This window comes from Zonotrichia albicollis, chromosome 7, assembly GCF_047830755.1.
Source record: "Zonotrichia albicollis isolate bZonAlb1 chromosome 7, bZonAlb1.hap1, whole genome shotgun sequence".
Classification (NCBI taxonomy): domain Eukaryota; kingdom Metazoa; phylum Chordata; class Aves; order Passeriformes; family Passerellidae; genus Zonotrichia; species Zonotrichia albicollis.
Window position 1 is genome coordinate 30,993,652 of NC_133825.1, and position 14,756 is coordinate 31,008,407.

Consider the following 14,756-nt stretch of genomic DNA (forward strand, 5'->3'; position numbering starts at 1 on the left):
GCTGCCACAGTGAGCACTCATTCAGGCCTGCGCAATTCCTCTGCCTTACACAACTGAAAAATCTCAGGATGTGTCTGGAATGGTATAAGATGGTCTGTAGCATTAAAGTATCTAGAGCATCTGTTTTATATCTCAAAGGCGCATCAGAGTCTTCTCTTTAATTTTTATGAAATGTTTGTAAACTGGATTTGAACTTTGAGACACTAGTCATTCTCTAATTAGTATTTCTACTTAATGCAACTTCCTCTTATTTACTACTTTACTGTTTGTGAGTGTGTGATAAAGGTGAAGACAGCCTTTGTAGTCTTTGTTATACAAAGTCATACAAGAGAAGCTGCTGGATGTTGTTTAGATGATCTAATTGATTTGTATTTATAGAATGCCATTCACTGTAGTAAATGCAGTGCAGTGTTTGTGTCCCTCAATCCTGCAGTCAGCTGAATGGGTTCATTGTTATACATAATTAGGGCTTCTGGAATTTGGGTCTGTTTATTTACAGCAATTGTTCTGTCGAGGCACAAGTGGCCCCATGTCAGAGGTCTGCAGAGAGTTAGGTGCAGTACCCAGAGCACCCCAGCTGCACAGCTCTTACAAGTAGTCTCACAACAGCTTGAATTCAGTGAATCCTCCATTTCCTCCAGCTGAAGTACAAAGGCAGCATCCTCTTGGCTAGGTGCGGTCATTGCAGATTGAAAGATTTTCCTTTTGCAACAAAGGTAAATTGGGTGTCATGGAACGAGTTACCCCCTACCTGTAAATAAATTCCAGTTTCAGTAGTTGTGTGCTCCTTGCCCCAGTTCCTGTGTGAATCTCAGTTAAGTGAACAGTCCCAGATTGTGGTATGCTGTTAAATGTTTACAGCCGTCCCTGGAGCTGGTAGCCTGAGATCTGTGTCCAGTGAGCTCCCTTTTATAGGATGTACATCAGCTTGTTTGTAAAGTGTTTCCATCTATGAGATGTGATCATATGTATTGCAGATAAATCTGAACAGAAATCTCAGCTACTGCTGCTGTCAAGTGCTGTGCTTTTTGTCTTTTGCTAAGATAGAGATGAGACTTTATTCAAAATATCCTGGAAAATGTTCGTTTTCTTTCTGAAGTTTCAAAATGTTCATGTGAGTTGCTTGGGCATATGGGTGTGGCAGAAAGGCATTTGTTTCTTCAGCTGACACCCACGATACATGGGCCAGGGCTCCTGTCACCATGTCTCAGCCAGCAAATACTAAAGACAGAGGGCAGTCACTACAGACTCAGGAGGAAGTCAAAGCCCAGTTACAAGTATATTTGGAGTCTATTGTCAGGAGAAGAAATGTTTTGACTGTAAGGCAGGAATGTAAGCAGTTTCTTATCCAGAGGGAATGGTGCTAAAGTACATGTCAAGTCGGCTGTGATCCAAACAACCTTCTGGATGGTTGTTTTTCAACCCTGAGTCTGCAGCAGAGCAGGAGGTTGATGGCTCAAGCAAGAGCAACCTTTCATCCACACAATCTTCCAGGTATAAGTGAGTGTTTTTAAATCAAGGTTTAGTGGCTAGTATGAAATTATGCCAGTCTGTTTCTTTGCAGGGAGGTTCCTGTAGACATCAAGTCACTATCTGAACTAGCACTAATCATGAAATTAGTTTTAGTGTAGAGGTCAGAGGCAGAATGGACAAAAAGAGATAATTTACCTTTTCAGCCTTGCTGTTCAGCTGTTGGCATGTCAGCTGTAGGCTTTGCTCACTGCCTTTGTGACGTTCAGTGGAGTTTAGACTTTGGCCTGCCGACCTTTTGAAGTCTTCACTATTTGCCTGATTTTACTGAGATGGGTAGCAGCACACTGGCCAATTTCTTTGGGAATGCAATTGCACTTCTGAGGAAGACTCAGAGGAGCAATTGCTTTCTAAAAATGCATGGATAGGGGTGAGTGCAAGGAGGAGGACCTGCTCAAACAGAAAAATTGTGCTGGTGCAAAACAATTTATCTGTAGCTGTTCATGAATATGATTTAGGTTGCAGATGAGAAACAGCATTCATGCCATAAGGGGAATGAGTTCTGGAGCAGGCTTCCAGGAAGAGCAGTGGAGGCGGGAAATTTTAGCAGTTTTAAACTGGAATGTGAAGTGTTCCTGCACAGGGTTGTATGACACAGTTGCCTGCAATAGCATGGGAGTAGGCTGGATGACCCAGGAGATTCTTTTCTGCCCCCTGCTCCACAAGTGGTGACCTTGAACTGAGTCAACTCAGGTTGCAGCAAACTTTGTTTACTCTGAAGCTGACGACTGTAAGATGACTTAGTTCAAAAGCATCTCGGAATTCTTAAAGCTGTAGCTCCTAGTTTACATTTTCTATTTAATTTTTGTTATTGAGAGAGGCACATTCCTTATAAATTGCACAAAAACTGGCACCTATGCCCCAGATAATTTAATTTGCTCATTTGGAAGGCAGCAGACACGCACTATATTTAAAGGAAAAGAAGGAAGCAGTACTGCATTTGAAATGTGCTGTGTTTGTTTATCATAACAGCTGTAAGTTCAATTATTTATAAGAATGCCTTATCCAAGCTGGTGTGTAATGATGCCATTTGTTTCATTTAGTAAGCTTTCAGTGCTCTCTCTCTGCTGTCTTAGCACTTGCTGAAGAGTGTGTGGAAGCTGTTGTCTTGTACAGAATTGGTGTGATTATTCTATGTGCACTGCTTGCTTACTCACAGGCTTTTCATGACTTTTATTCTTAGGAGCATAATGTCTTCTGAAGGAATGACAGGATGTTCTTTGACCCTTAAAATAAAAATGACAGACAACGTATTTCAGTATTCCAGAATAAGAGAATAATGGTAGTTGAAGAGAGAGCCGATTGCCTGGGTTAACCTGAGCTGCCTGCTCTATTCTAAGTTATTTTTTTCTCTTGTCACGTTTTATATGATGTGAGGTGAGAAGTGCACAGGAGATGTGTTTTTCTAGAAAGTTCCTTTAAGCAGAGGAACATGCTGGTGGGAGGCACTGACTGCAGTGCAGCTCTTTGCCCACTTTCCAGATTTGGGACTTTGTATTGCTGACATGGCTCCTCGAAGAGGAGCATTTGGGTCAGGGACACTGATGGCATTGTGAGAAAGGATCTGAGCCAGGGTGAAACAAGTGAGTGCTGCCAGTGATGTGTAAGACCTGACCGGGTGAAAAGTAAGTTTTGTGATTGTTAATCATCCTTTTAGTCTGAAAGCTTGCAATTTTTCTGATAGCCTCAACTTGTACTTTATACTAATATACATAAGATTTTGATTTTTCATTTAAATGCATCTTAAATGCACAAAGCACTTAAAGCTCTTCTTGTTTTTAGAGAGAAAACTTTGAAAATGTGAAAAACTTGAAACTGAGAAAAATAAAGGGATCTACATCTCAGGAATATAAGGGATAAGCACAATAAGTTTTGAATGTTCATCTCATGCATAGCAATTGGTTTAAAATGCTATGTGAGTCACCAGAGCTGTCAGTAATAACAAGGGAAGAAAGGAAGTTACTTTTCCCCACACTCACATTAGATCACCAAAAATAACGACTGCCCACGACTCTTAGCTGAGATACCAGTGACCTGAGAGCATGTGTCCTTGCTCAGAACTATTAATGAGCTGTTTGTTACCCCTGCCTTTGTAGGGGGAGTATTCAAACCTTTAGAGCATGTGAGATAATCCAGACAGGCTGTACAGAAGTGGTTGCCACTTATCTGCATTCCTCCTAAATAGGCTTCTGAACATGCTGCTCTCTTTTCCACACCAAGTAGGGAAGGAACTGCAGCCTTGGAGAAATATGTTGGGGGTGAAAGGGAGGAAGGAAAAGTTAAACATCTGTCTAGAGGTAGGACTGACCTGACAAGGAGTTGGTGGATGTTACGTATGGACATTGGCATGTTCAGGGTTACAGCTGCTGGTTTATGCCCTGAGGAATTCATTACCTTTCATTGTGTTTTGCATGTGTACAGCTTTGAAGCCTTTGTTGCTATGTCTGTTGTTTCAGGAAAGGCACTAATTCCAGGCTGGCAAGGACACACTGGCTAGCTGGTTGGAGCCGGGAGCTGAAAGGAGACATATGGGGGTTTTGCTTTAGAGTACTTTTTCTAGTATTTTTCTTTTTTTCTTTGCCTGATCTGGCAATAGGGAGTTCTTAGTTTTTAACACTGACATGAAGGTCCTCATTCTTGGTTCCCTTTACATACAGTGCATCCTGTGTGTGTCTGAAGGAACAGCTTGGCCATGAAAGTTCTTGAGGGGAGCAGCAAATTATTCCAAACTCACCTGTTTCCAGGGACAGTCTGTCTGCCCAGCCTGGCAGGGACTAGTCTACCTAAGGATGTCCCATCCAAACATCCATAGCACCCTGGCTTACAGCGTGTGCCTTCCCAGCTGGTACAGGCCAGTACTTGGCTACACTGGTGCCGTGAAGCCAGACGTGTTACCTGCCTGGAGTGTCCATCTGATCCCAAGAGCAGCCCCAGGACTGGGATAGGCCTAATAGCATTCCAGTTTGTGCTTTGGATCAAGTATGTGGCAGACAGATAGAATAACTCTGTAGCCCTGATGCAATAAGGTGCCACAGCATGTTCTCAACTCCAAACATGCACTGTCATTTTGTCAATTAAACAGGAGTTATTTCTACTTGTATGCACTAGATCTGTGTGCAGATTCTCAGCTGATCAAAATCAGCTTTTAAACATAGTTTCTGGAGTTAGACCAGTGCAGGTGTAACCAGTGCAGGATTGGTTACTCTCAGCTGAGCATGCTGAATCCTTTCTGTGTATGGGAACTCGCACTAAGCACATGTTTGAGTGCTTGAAGGAAGCTGATTAGTTTCACAGTAAGTGAACACTGGATGCTTGTTATTTTAATTGAATTTCATAATTGCTAGTAAGTGTGCGGATATGTGGAAAAGTAATTTTTTCAGATCCAATCTAGATCTAATGAGTTTGTACCCATCTTCCATTTAATTTTAGCAATCTTCTTTAATTATTGCTTTGGTATTTTCCTCAAATCACTTGTTTGTAAAAGGTAATTTAATCTATTAATGCTAAATAGTTATGCTTCTTTTTGGTGTGAATTTTTTCCTAAATACTTTCCTTAATGCAGTGAAGGTCAGTGCTTTGCACTGTAAGCAATGTCAAGACTTGAATCAAAAAGACATTTTTGAAATCAGAGTTTCATGGCAGTTGTGATGTCAGTGTTTCCAAACAAATGAGACATTTTAAAAGGGTGAAGCATGTGGACCTGAGTTTAATTGCTCCCTGTTGTGGGAGGGGAAGTGTTGCTGCGGCATTGCAGCAGCAGTGGACCCTGCCTTAGCCCAGACATTATAGCCAGTAAATCCTCTTTCCTCCCCTGAAAAAGTAATATATTGAATTATTTTTCCCCACTCCTTTTTAATCTTGCATACCAGAGGAAAGCATTGCAACCTCTTGGGGATGCTTGGAGTGGAAGAAATTCTGTGCTGACTTGCTTGAAGCCCATGGGGTAGGCCAGTGCTGAGTTAAAACACCTGGGTATCAGCAACCTCTCAGCTTCAGAGAGAGATTGTTCCTAAAGATGAGATGAGATTCACTGCAGCGTTGCCCCTTCTTGTGCTTCTCTCCTGGCCCATGGAATGACTGGTATTTATCCCAGTGAGTTTAGTACGTATCATTTTTCTATGGGTAGAAAAGCACAGTGTTGCTACAAATCTCCTTAAGCTGGATAACGTAATTTTGGACTGCTTCTTTTTGATTTGCATGAACTAAGGCATCTTTCTGGAATGCAAACATACAGAGATCAGAAGGACCATTATTACTAAGTATGTTTGTCCACATTTTCAGGCTGTGTCAACCATTACTATTTCAGGGACTCACTACTAATATGAAATGGTAGAAATAAAAAGCAGATACTGTATGGGCAGGCAAAATCAGGCAGCCTTTCTAGTTGGACTCAGTTTTTGTTGTTGGCTGATTTTATAGTGTACCCCCCACTTTACATTGTATTTTTCTGGGACCAACTTGGAGCTAGGCTGAATCCTGCTGAGGATTCATGAACCCACAATGCATATCTTATGTGGGTATTTTAGTGAAGGAAATACTTAAACAATTAAGTGTTGGCAGCTATTCTTAGGGTGGCTTGCTGGGGAGCCCAGATATTGTCTCATTTTATAGTCTCATCTGTTACTTTTCTTGCTTGTTGGGTTTTCTTTCCTTTTGAGTGTCTGTAGAACATGCTCATTATATTCTGGCTGGCATGAAACAAATGCTGGTTAAGAAAGGAGATGCTTGAGGCAGGAGAACAAATTCAATTCCCTGAAGAGAATTTTCACCTCTTACAGTGTTCCACTGCTGCCTCCAATTCATGTAAAAGGAAAAGTATTTCCAACTCTGTTGTTTGGTTTCTTGTTTCCCCAAGCAATTTTCCCTATACTCCTTAGTTTGGGCTTCTTGTATTTGCATGATTTTTTGATTTCAGATGCATATTTCTATTGGTGTCATGAAAGCCATTAATTGTCTGGAGCTGCACTTGATCTCACTTTATTTGGGGCTAACTTTTTGGTGGGGGGAGAGGTGGAGATTGGAACACAAAATTAAAGGACTTTTAATTCAACCTAGGACCTTTAGAGAGTTGAGCAAGCTTGTCAAACACACTTTTTTTTTTTTTTAGAAATGCTCTGTGGCTATTCTAACCACCAGTCAGTGACATTGAAACCTGTTTGCTGCAGGTATCAGGTCCCCAGAGGAGTGAGGACAGATAGGCCTCACAATTGTCCTCCACAGATTGGCATCACCATGAAAAGTGACTTTTTCTTCTGATCCCCATCTGGTACTTTTTCTCTTGGGTTGACAATTTCACTGCCTTTGGTAACAGGAGAATTAAACCTTCCAGCTTTCACCTTTCACTTACTGGAGTCTGATGCTGGAAATATCAGCACAGCTGGAAATGACTGGTGCAGAAGTTACAATAGGCATTTTAACAAGTGTATCTCTTCTGTATTGTTATATCTTTCAAAGGAGAGACTAGCTTTGATATGAGCAACAGATTGCCTTGAAATATGGAAAAGCTCTAATTTGAGGGTTTTAGTTTAAAGCTTTTAGTGTCACTTTGATTTTGTAAAACTCTCTCAAAAGGTGATGCACAGTTTGTGTCTTAGAAACCAGTCAGACTTGAACTTTGCCGTTTATAGACTCTTAGACTTTAATTACTATCTTTCAGTTTCACATGAAGATTAGTCTTAAAGTCTGGAAGCAGTGTTTGTATTGGTAGAAATAATCTTTAATTTATGATAATTATCAGGAAAAAAAATTATATGGTGCTTGACATGAATCCACTTGGCATTTGAAAGTAATTCTTTAAAAGATACTATGACTGTTACCTTGACTCTTGTGGTGAATGTTCAGCATTGTGTCCAGTGCATTGTGTCTGGACAGACATGAAACATAATGTAATTATTCTGTCTTTCACTCTAAACAGACATAAACAAAATCCAGAAGTAGAAAAGGCAAGTCCCTCTGCCACAATGAGCTCTGGTAAGACTGTGTTGTTTTCTACTTGCACTCATTTGTGTTCCTTTCTGTTACTAGTAATATTCCTGTTTGTTTCTGATGCAATTATTCACATTTGTTACTTGAATTTTGGCCCAAAAAGTAGCTAGAAGCATCTTGAACTGGAGTAGGTCCTGTAGCTTATTTCAGTGTGGAATATAAGAATTCAAAATTATTGATAACCTGAAAAAATCATCTGAATTTGATATATTTTAGTAGAGATGAAAACATAGTTTGACATATGGATAGGGAAAAAATCAGCTGTTCAAAGAAAAACAAGGGACTGGGAAATGAGAGCTGTTTGGGAAGAGGAAAACTTCTGGGCTTGTCTGGGTAACAGGTTAAATCAGGGTGAAAAATAAAGCAGATGCCAGACTTGAAGAGAGATCTGTAAGATCTGTAGAATGGTATTCCCACTTAATTTTAGCATCTTAGCAAGTCTCAACTGGGATATCATGTCCTGGTTTTGGCACAACATTTTGAAAAAAATGTGAAGTATTTGAAAGGAGTTCAGAAAAACATGACCTGGGAATTCAGTGTAAGCACTGAAAAGTGTACAGGCTGGTAAGCACTGGAACAGGTTGCATTAGGGTGGTGCTGGAAGTTTGTAAGAACTCATTAGGCAAACATTTGTCAGGAGTGACAGAGGTAGATTTGTTTCATTCATGTTCAGAAATAGGGCTTTAGATGAGCTTTGTGTGTTTCCCTGAATTTACATGAGCCAGTTTTATTTTTGTCAGCCGAAGACCTTGTAGATTTGCAAACATCTTTACTGAAAACCACTGCATTTGTCTTATAGAACATGAAGAAATTGATGTTGCAAAAACTGTTGTCAATGGGCTGAGCACCAATGGACAAGAAAAAGGTGGGTGAAGATCTCCAGAGACACCTCCAGAGCTCCTCCCGCATGTCAGCTGCTGATGTGCTTGGTTTTCCCGGAAATTCACTGCAGCGGAGGCTTCCAAATTCAGTTCACTTGGCGACTGACACAAGAAAAGTCTTGTACTGCACCATGCTAGTAACAGCAGCATTTCTTAGCTCAACAAGTGTTCTTTGTCTCTTTAAAGTGGCAGGCTGGCCTTGCCTCTTTGTGTATTTTTAGTGCTGTGTTGAGGAAAGCTGTACACTACTTGTGACCACCTGCGAATTGGTATCTTAGTGAGTTGAGACAGCATGGGTGTGTGGTGCCTGTGTGTAAACTGTGTTAACTTCAGGGAGAAGTGAAGGTTTAAGTCTGGGACTGAACAGCAGGAACTAAACATTTCAGAGATGAAAAAAATCTAAACAAACCAGTCTTCATGTTAACATCAGTGGGTTTGCAGTGTGCTTTATAGCATTCAGTTTTGTGGAGTGACTGTGTCTGTTTAGGCAGAGAGAAAGTATGTGGGTATGGACTGATTTTCTGTTGGTTTAATTTCCTTTCTTTTCCTTTGATGCCTTTTTATAGTGGTTAGTATTTTGACTGCATTGTGGACAGTTTAATTCAGTCAGTTTCAAAGCAGAACAGAATCAATACTGTTTCCTAAGCCACAGGCTGTTTGATTTGGGTTCTGTTGTATTCACAGGGTCTCTGCTCAGGAAGGAATGTGGAAAAAGGGATTGATTTGGTTTCCTCTTTTATAAAAAAAAAAAAAAAATTAAATAAACCTATCAAATTAAATACTAATAATTTTATGAGTTTTGAAAAAAAATCTGTTGGGCTCTTTGCCCAGGCTTTTGATGCCTGAAACCCCTTTTCTAGGTTGTGAAATCTGTGCTCTCCAGTTTTGCTGGGTATCAGAAAGATCTGCCACAAGAGGGGGCATACACACCACCCTGATGTCAGTGTCTGCCTCAAAGCTGGCCCAGTGCTCAGTGTTAGTCTGTAAAGTATTAAAGATGTGGCTCCTCTTGCTCCTGATTTTACAGGCATGAGATGGCATGGAATATGACGAGACATTTAGCATTTGCCAGAAAATACACACAGGAGACGGGTTCTATAGAAGAAAATCCTGGCTTTGCATAATCAAGAGCACTACTTAAATTATGCTGGTAGAGTCATGATATACAAGATGTTTATCTTGGCAGCTCCTGTTGAGCTTCACCTGTAAATAGTACTGCCTTTTCACAATGACCCCTCTTTGTACCCATTGGTTTGAACAGTTTTGTAACAATTGCTAGAATTTTGCATAGTGGTATGTGTGGTTTTCCCCAATGTTACCACATATAGTATAATTAGTGTGCTAGCTAATGAAGTCAAGTAGAAATCTCTTCAATTTACTGTTTATATGGATGTATTTTTTTTTTTCTGAAATAGCTATATGGGTGCTACGCTTTAGCATGGGACCTTTTTCAAGATTATTTTATTTCCTTCTGTTGTTGAACTTGTAAAAAATGAGCCATGAAATTCAGAATTAATGTAATGTGGCTAGTTTAATGTTCTTCCCTCAGTCTTTCAGTACTTGGTTTGTTTTTTTCACTTTATTTTGTTTTTGTTGAACCATATTAATGTTTTACTTAACATTTTTATTTTTGCATGTAGTGTACCTCAGTTAAATGATTACACTAAATTTTTTGGTGGCTTCTAAAAACTAATGCTTCCAGATTCTTTTTGCCTGCAGCATAGTGGCAGTCAGCATTAGTTAGTTAGTCCATTCAGTAAGCAGTTCTGTATGCTGCATAAAACAGACACATCCTGAATTAGGGAGAATGAAGGGATATTTTTAACAGTTGCATCATTGCTCTCTAGACTGCTTTTGTATTTGAAATTTCCTGCTATTGTGTCTCCGAGTACATTAGAAAATTTTGTGGCATGCTTCCCAAGCTCTGTTCTTTCCTTTTTGGATGTGCCATTTACACTTTTGTGTTTGCAGCTGTTGACGTCCCTTTATGTACACGTTCTATTTCTGCCGTTAAAATAATCCCTGTGAAGAAAGTGAAAAGTTCTCCTCACCTAGTGCTGCCTACAGGTATCTTCTTTCCTCCCCTGCCATGCCTTAGTTAGCCATCATTGTCTCTCTCCCTTTGTCATTGTCTCTCTGCTTCACCCACATGCTTTGGCTAATTCTCAGCTTCATGCTCCTCTCACTCCTCCCAGAGCTGCAGATTTCATTGGTAGGTAATGCAGTTAGCTTTTGTGGCACAATACACTGGTCTCAATTATGCTGCTCTTCTGCAGACCTAATTGTGTCTGCTTGAATCTGGGATCATTGTAAGCTCTTCTACTAATGCTCGATTATGAAAAATATTGTTACTATTATTATAGACTCATTTTGAACCAAACTCCTGAAGAACCAAAGAATGTTTCCTGCATATCTTTGGTTTTTATGAAAACAAATGGTTCAAGCATAGTTCAACATGAGTGGTATGGTTTTGTTTTTCTATACATGCACTGAATTTAATCCACATGTGAATGAATAAGGATGTTAGGCTGTCACCCTCTCCCCAAGAGCATGTTTCCCCACTAGAAGTACAAGACTATGCTTGTACTTTGCTGGACAGTCAGACTAGTGTAGCTGATACTGTTTGTCTCTCCTAATCTGTCACACATGTGCTTTGTTGGACTAGTACAGTGCTAATGTCCTGTTTATTACTAGCTGCTGGATTTCTATACTGAGCAATTCAGATTCTTGTTTTCTGTCATTTTTGAGGGAATACATCATTACAGACATTTTTTTTCATCTCCCAAGGTGAGATAGTCTGGCAAGGTTTTATTTCCATATATTTTCAAAGCATTTAATCTTTTTTTTTTTAATTCAGAGCATTTTTTTTCTGACTCTTATTCTTTTGGTTCAGTATACAGGTTTAATCTGTTGTATGGAAAATGAAAAAAAAAAAATTAGTTCCCAAATTTGATTCTACTCCAGTGTGATGAAGATATTGTTTTGGCATGTCATATGTGTTGAGCTCTGCTTCTATTTCTCTCCAGTGCCTGTGAAGAAAATGTAGGCATAGGGTTGTAGGAGGACAGCTACCCTGCACTCTTTGTGGATGTTTATATCAGGCCCAGTGTCTCCCAACATCGTGTCCGTGCTTAATAGTTACAGCACTCTTAAAATTGGATTCTTGGAGCTTAAACCTTTGTCTTTGGTTTGAAAGTGAGTCCATAGAGTCCTTGGGCTCTGTGTTGTGATAGCCAGAACTGCACTCATGGGCAAAAGGAATCCTGACCCCACCTGAATCATGCAAAAATCAGTCAGAGAAGTCAACTTCTATTTCACCAGGAATGTGAGTGACCTTAAGCTGTGATCAGCTGTGGTATATTTAAGGATGAAACACCTTTTGATGTGTCTGGGTGGATAGTCTTTCCCCTCACAGAGGCTGCCTCAATTCTGCCTCAGTTAGCTAAGGGCTGAACTATAGGAAAGCATCCTCTGATTTCTTACTCCATCCTGTTTATAGTCCTAAGTATGGACCTAAAACTGTACTTTTGGTGAAATCCCTAAAGCATTGGAAGCCTATGTAAGGGCTTCAGCAGTGGAGGTTCCAGAACAGAGGGCTCTCAGTGGGAGCCCGGAGTCTGACATTCATTGAGTTTCTCCTCTTACTGCCGTTGTTCATCTGGCATACTGATGTTTCCCCATATTGTGGCCTCACTGGCTGTGGTTTGCATGGTTTGCAACCTTAGCTAAGGTGTTACCACAGTCTCTAGGCATTGTACTGGTGTGGGTGTGGTGGGGCATTGCCTAGCTCAAATCAGCCAGGGAATACTGATCTGCACAAGTGTGGGCTGTTGTCTGGACAATAAACAACAGCCTTTGCCCCCTCTCTCCAGTCTGAAGGCATCATTTTTGTTATAACAGCAGTTCCTGGAGAAGAGCTGCATCCTTCCCTATGCAGAGATAGAAGGATCCTCAACCCATAAAAATAGGAATTATTGTGTTGTCACTTGTGTAATGCAGCATGCACTCAGTACCTCTTCACGCTCCCTGTGCAGTCATGGTAGGGCTGGTGCCTCTGTGGAGGTAAGTGAAGTCTGATGGCAGCTGCAGGGTCACTAATAGTGCATGAGAAGAGGAGGTGATGTGTTTGTCTATGGAAATAGCCTAGAGAAAAAAGACACTTTTCAGGCTTATGATTTCCAGAGGTATCTTAAAGGAAACAACTCCAGAAAGATGTTAAGTAGGAGGAGAAAGAGAAGTAGCTTTGAAGGACTGGTTTGTTATTACTTAATAGGAGGACAGGAGGAGAAAACCCAGATCATGGACTGAAATACACAAAGGTAAGCCTGCACAGAAGCTGTGCTGAATTGTGCCTCAGCAAGGATGATCTGGTATCTGATCATGATCACAGATTGATCTGAATAGGCATGTGTTAAATCTCCTACTTTCTGGGATTTGGGTTCCTGTGTCAGAAGGTGAAACACTGCAATGAAGTGGGGAGATGGCAGGAAGGTGACTTTCAGTGCCTTGCCTTTAGATCATATTCAGCATCATTAGAAGATTTTATCTTCCAGTGGTCAAAAGTTTGGGGTTTTTTTTTCCTATTTCAGTCCTCCACAAAAGGCATTTTTAAGCTTTGGCACACAAAGTCTGTGCATTATGTCACTGGGACATCACTATAGAAGAGCTACAGGCGTAATGGAGGACTGTCTTTGCTAGCACAGTATCTCTGTGCAAAGTAGAGCAAATATAGCAAATGGCCCTGTGACCTTTGGTTCAAACACTCCTTTTTCCCCCCCCTCCCTCTTAGCTCTGTTGCACCAACTCAGAACTTAGCTGCTGCATTCATCAATTACATTAATATAAAACTGCTTTGATTTCTCAATGCTTTAAATACAGAGCTAATCTTCATCTGCACAAACATTACTAGATTGATTCACCTGGAGGCAGCCATGCTAAAATTATTCTAGCACTCTGATGGATCCTGATAGCTCTGCATCATCCCTTTCTATGTGTTTGTTCTGTGCATGTGCATTTCCTGTAGAAATGGATCCCACAAAAGTCTGCAGTGGAAAAGGAGCTGTAACTCTCCGGGCAACTCCATCCTATGAAGGGAATCGGAATGTCACTTCACCATGTCCTCAGGATGCTGAGCAACCTGAAAGTAAGTGCTAGAAGGTTAACTGACATCTGTTACTCACAGTAACCTCAAGACAGGTCAGTCCAGGATCTTGGGCTTACTTTATAATTATGCTTTAAAGCCCAGAATTCCATAGCATAGTTGGAAACCTCTTGCAAGGACCAGACCAGTAGAGAGAGTGACTCCTAGTGCCGGTTTCATGACTGCTCAGTCATTGACTAAAGTTTGTCAGGAGCACCAAAAACTCTCAGTTCTTTTCTTTCTTCCCCTCCCACCCCCACTGCTCCCAGGGCAGTCTGTGGTCTCTTTTTACCCCAGGCATGAGGTGGAACAGAAGGAAGCTGAGGAGTGCTGCTGCCCCTGCAGCATTCAGCTGGGTTGTCAGGGAAGCCGGCAAAGCGTCCCCCAGCCGGACAGTGTTGCCACAGAGCTCTGCTGCCTTTCAATAGCAGATGTGTAATTACTTAATTGTGGGAGACAGGCACAGCATAGCAAACCTGGCCAGTGTCGTGGGGCTGGCAAAGAGGATGAACTCCCAAAGGCAAGATGCCGTTAAAGGGGAGGGGGTAAAACGTGCTCCTGAAAGCAAAGCATACATTGTTTCTGACTCTATTGTTGGAGAAAGGGCAATTCCATTAATTCCAGCCCTAAGTGCCACTTTCTGCTCTGTCTTCTCCTGTTCTGCTCCACCCATGACCTATCCTCTTTTTATGCTTGCCTTTCTTTCTTCACTCCTACCCCCTACTGTTGCCTCTCTCCTTTCTGTTGATGGCTTCATAAATTTCTAACAGCTTGAATGGCAATGGGTCCATTACTATGGAAATCAGTTCATTAATACTTCTTTTGCTGACTCTCTCAATTGCTTTATGAAATGTACTTTGGAGCTGGAAGAGCTTTGTGCATATAACTTAAACAGCAAAATAGGTACAGGGTGGGGAGGACCCCAGTGAGAAGCAGGTAAATATGTGATGAGACCACTGCATGTAGCTGCAGGGACTGGCTTGTAAAGTGATGATGTATCTTATTATCACCTACATGCACTTAGTCTGCAAAACTTGATCTATTTGTTGGTAATCCTTTATCTCAATCACATATAGTGATATTGTTAAGGATAGTTATGTCTTCATAATCTGAATACAGGGTCCCTACATTTCCAGTAATTTGTGGTGTCTGGATGTCAAGCTGCAGCTTTAGAAAGTAGCTAGCTGGGCAGCCTTTTTGCCTCTGAAGTAAGAATGTCA

General features: G+C 41.0%; 1 protein-coding gene across 50 annotated transcripts in view; it reads left to right on the top strand.

Annotated features, from left to right (window-relative positions):
• The window catches only part of SORBS1 (sorbin and SH3 domain containing 1), a 157,640-nt gene that overhangs the window by 87,117 nt on the left and 55,767 nt on the right, over positions 1-14,756 (top strand). For 39 of the 50 annotated variants that reach the window (XM_074544799.1, XM_074544800.1, XM_074544810.1 and 36 more), the window contains 4 exons: positions 7,445-7,500; positions 8,315-8,380; positions 10,368-10,463; positions 13,420-13,539. In XM_074544799.1, the coding sequence (XP_074400900.1) occupies positions 7,491-7,500; positions 8,315-8,380; positions 10,368-10,463; positions 13,420-13,539 (292 nt within the window). In that variant the 5' untranslated portion in view covers positions 7,445-7,490. The remainder of the gene's footprint in view (positions 1-7,444; positions 7,501-8,314; positions 8,381-10,367; positions 10,464-13,419; positions 13,540-14,756) is intronic. The other 11 variants (XM_074544811.1, XM_074544802.1, XM_074544804.1 and 8 more) reach the window with 2 other exon arrangements.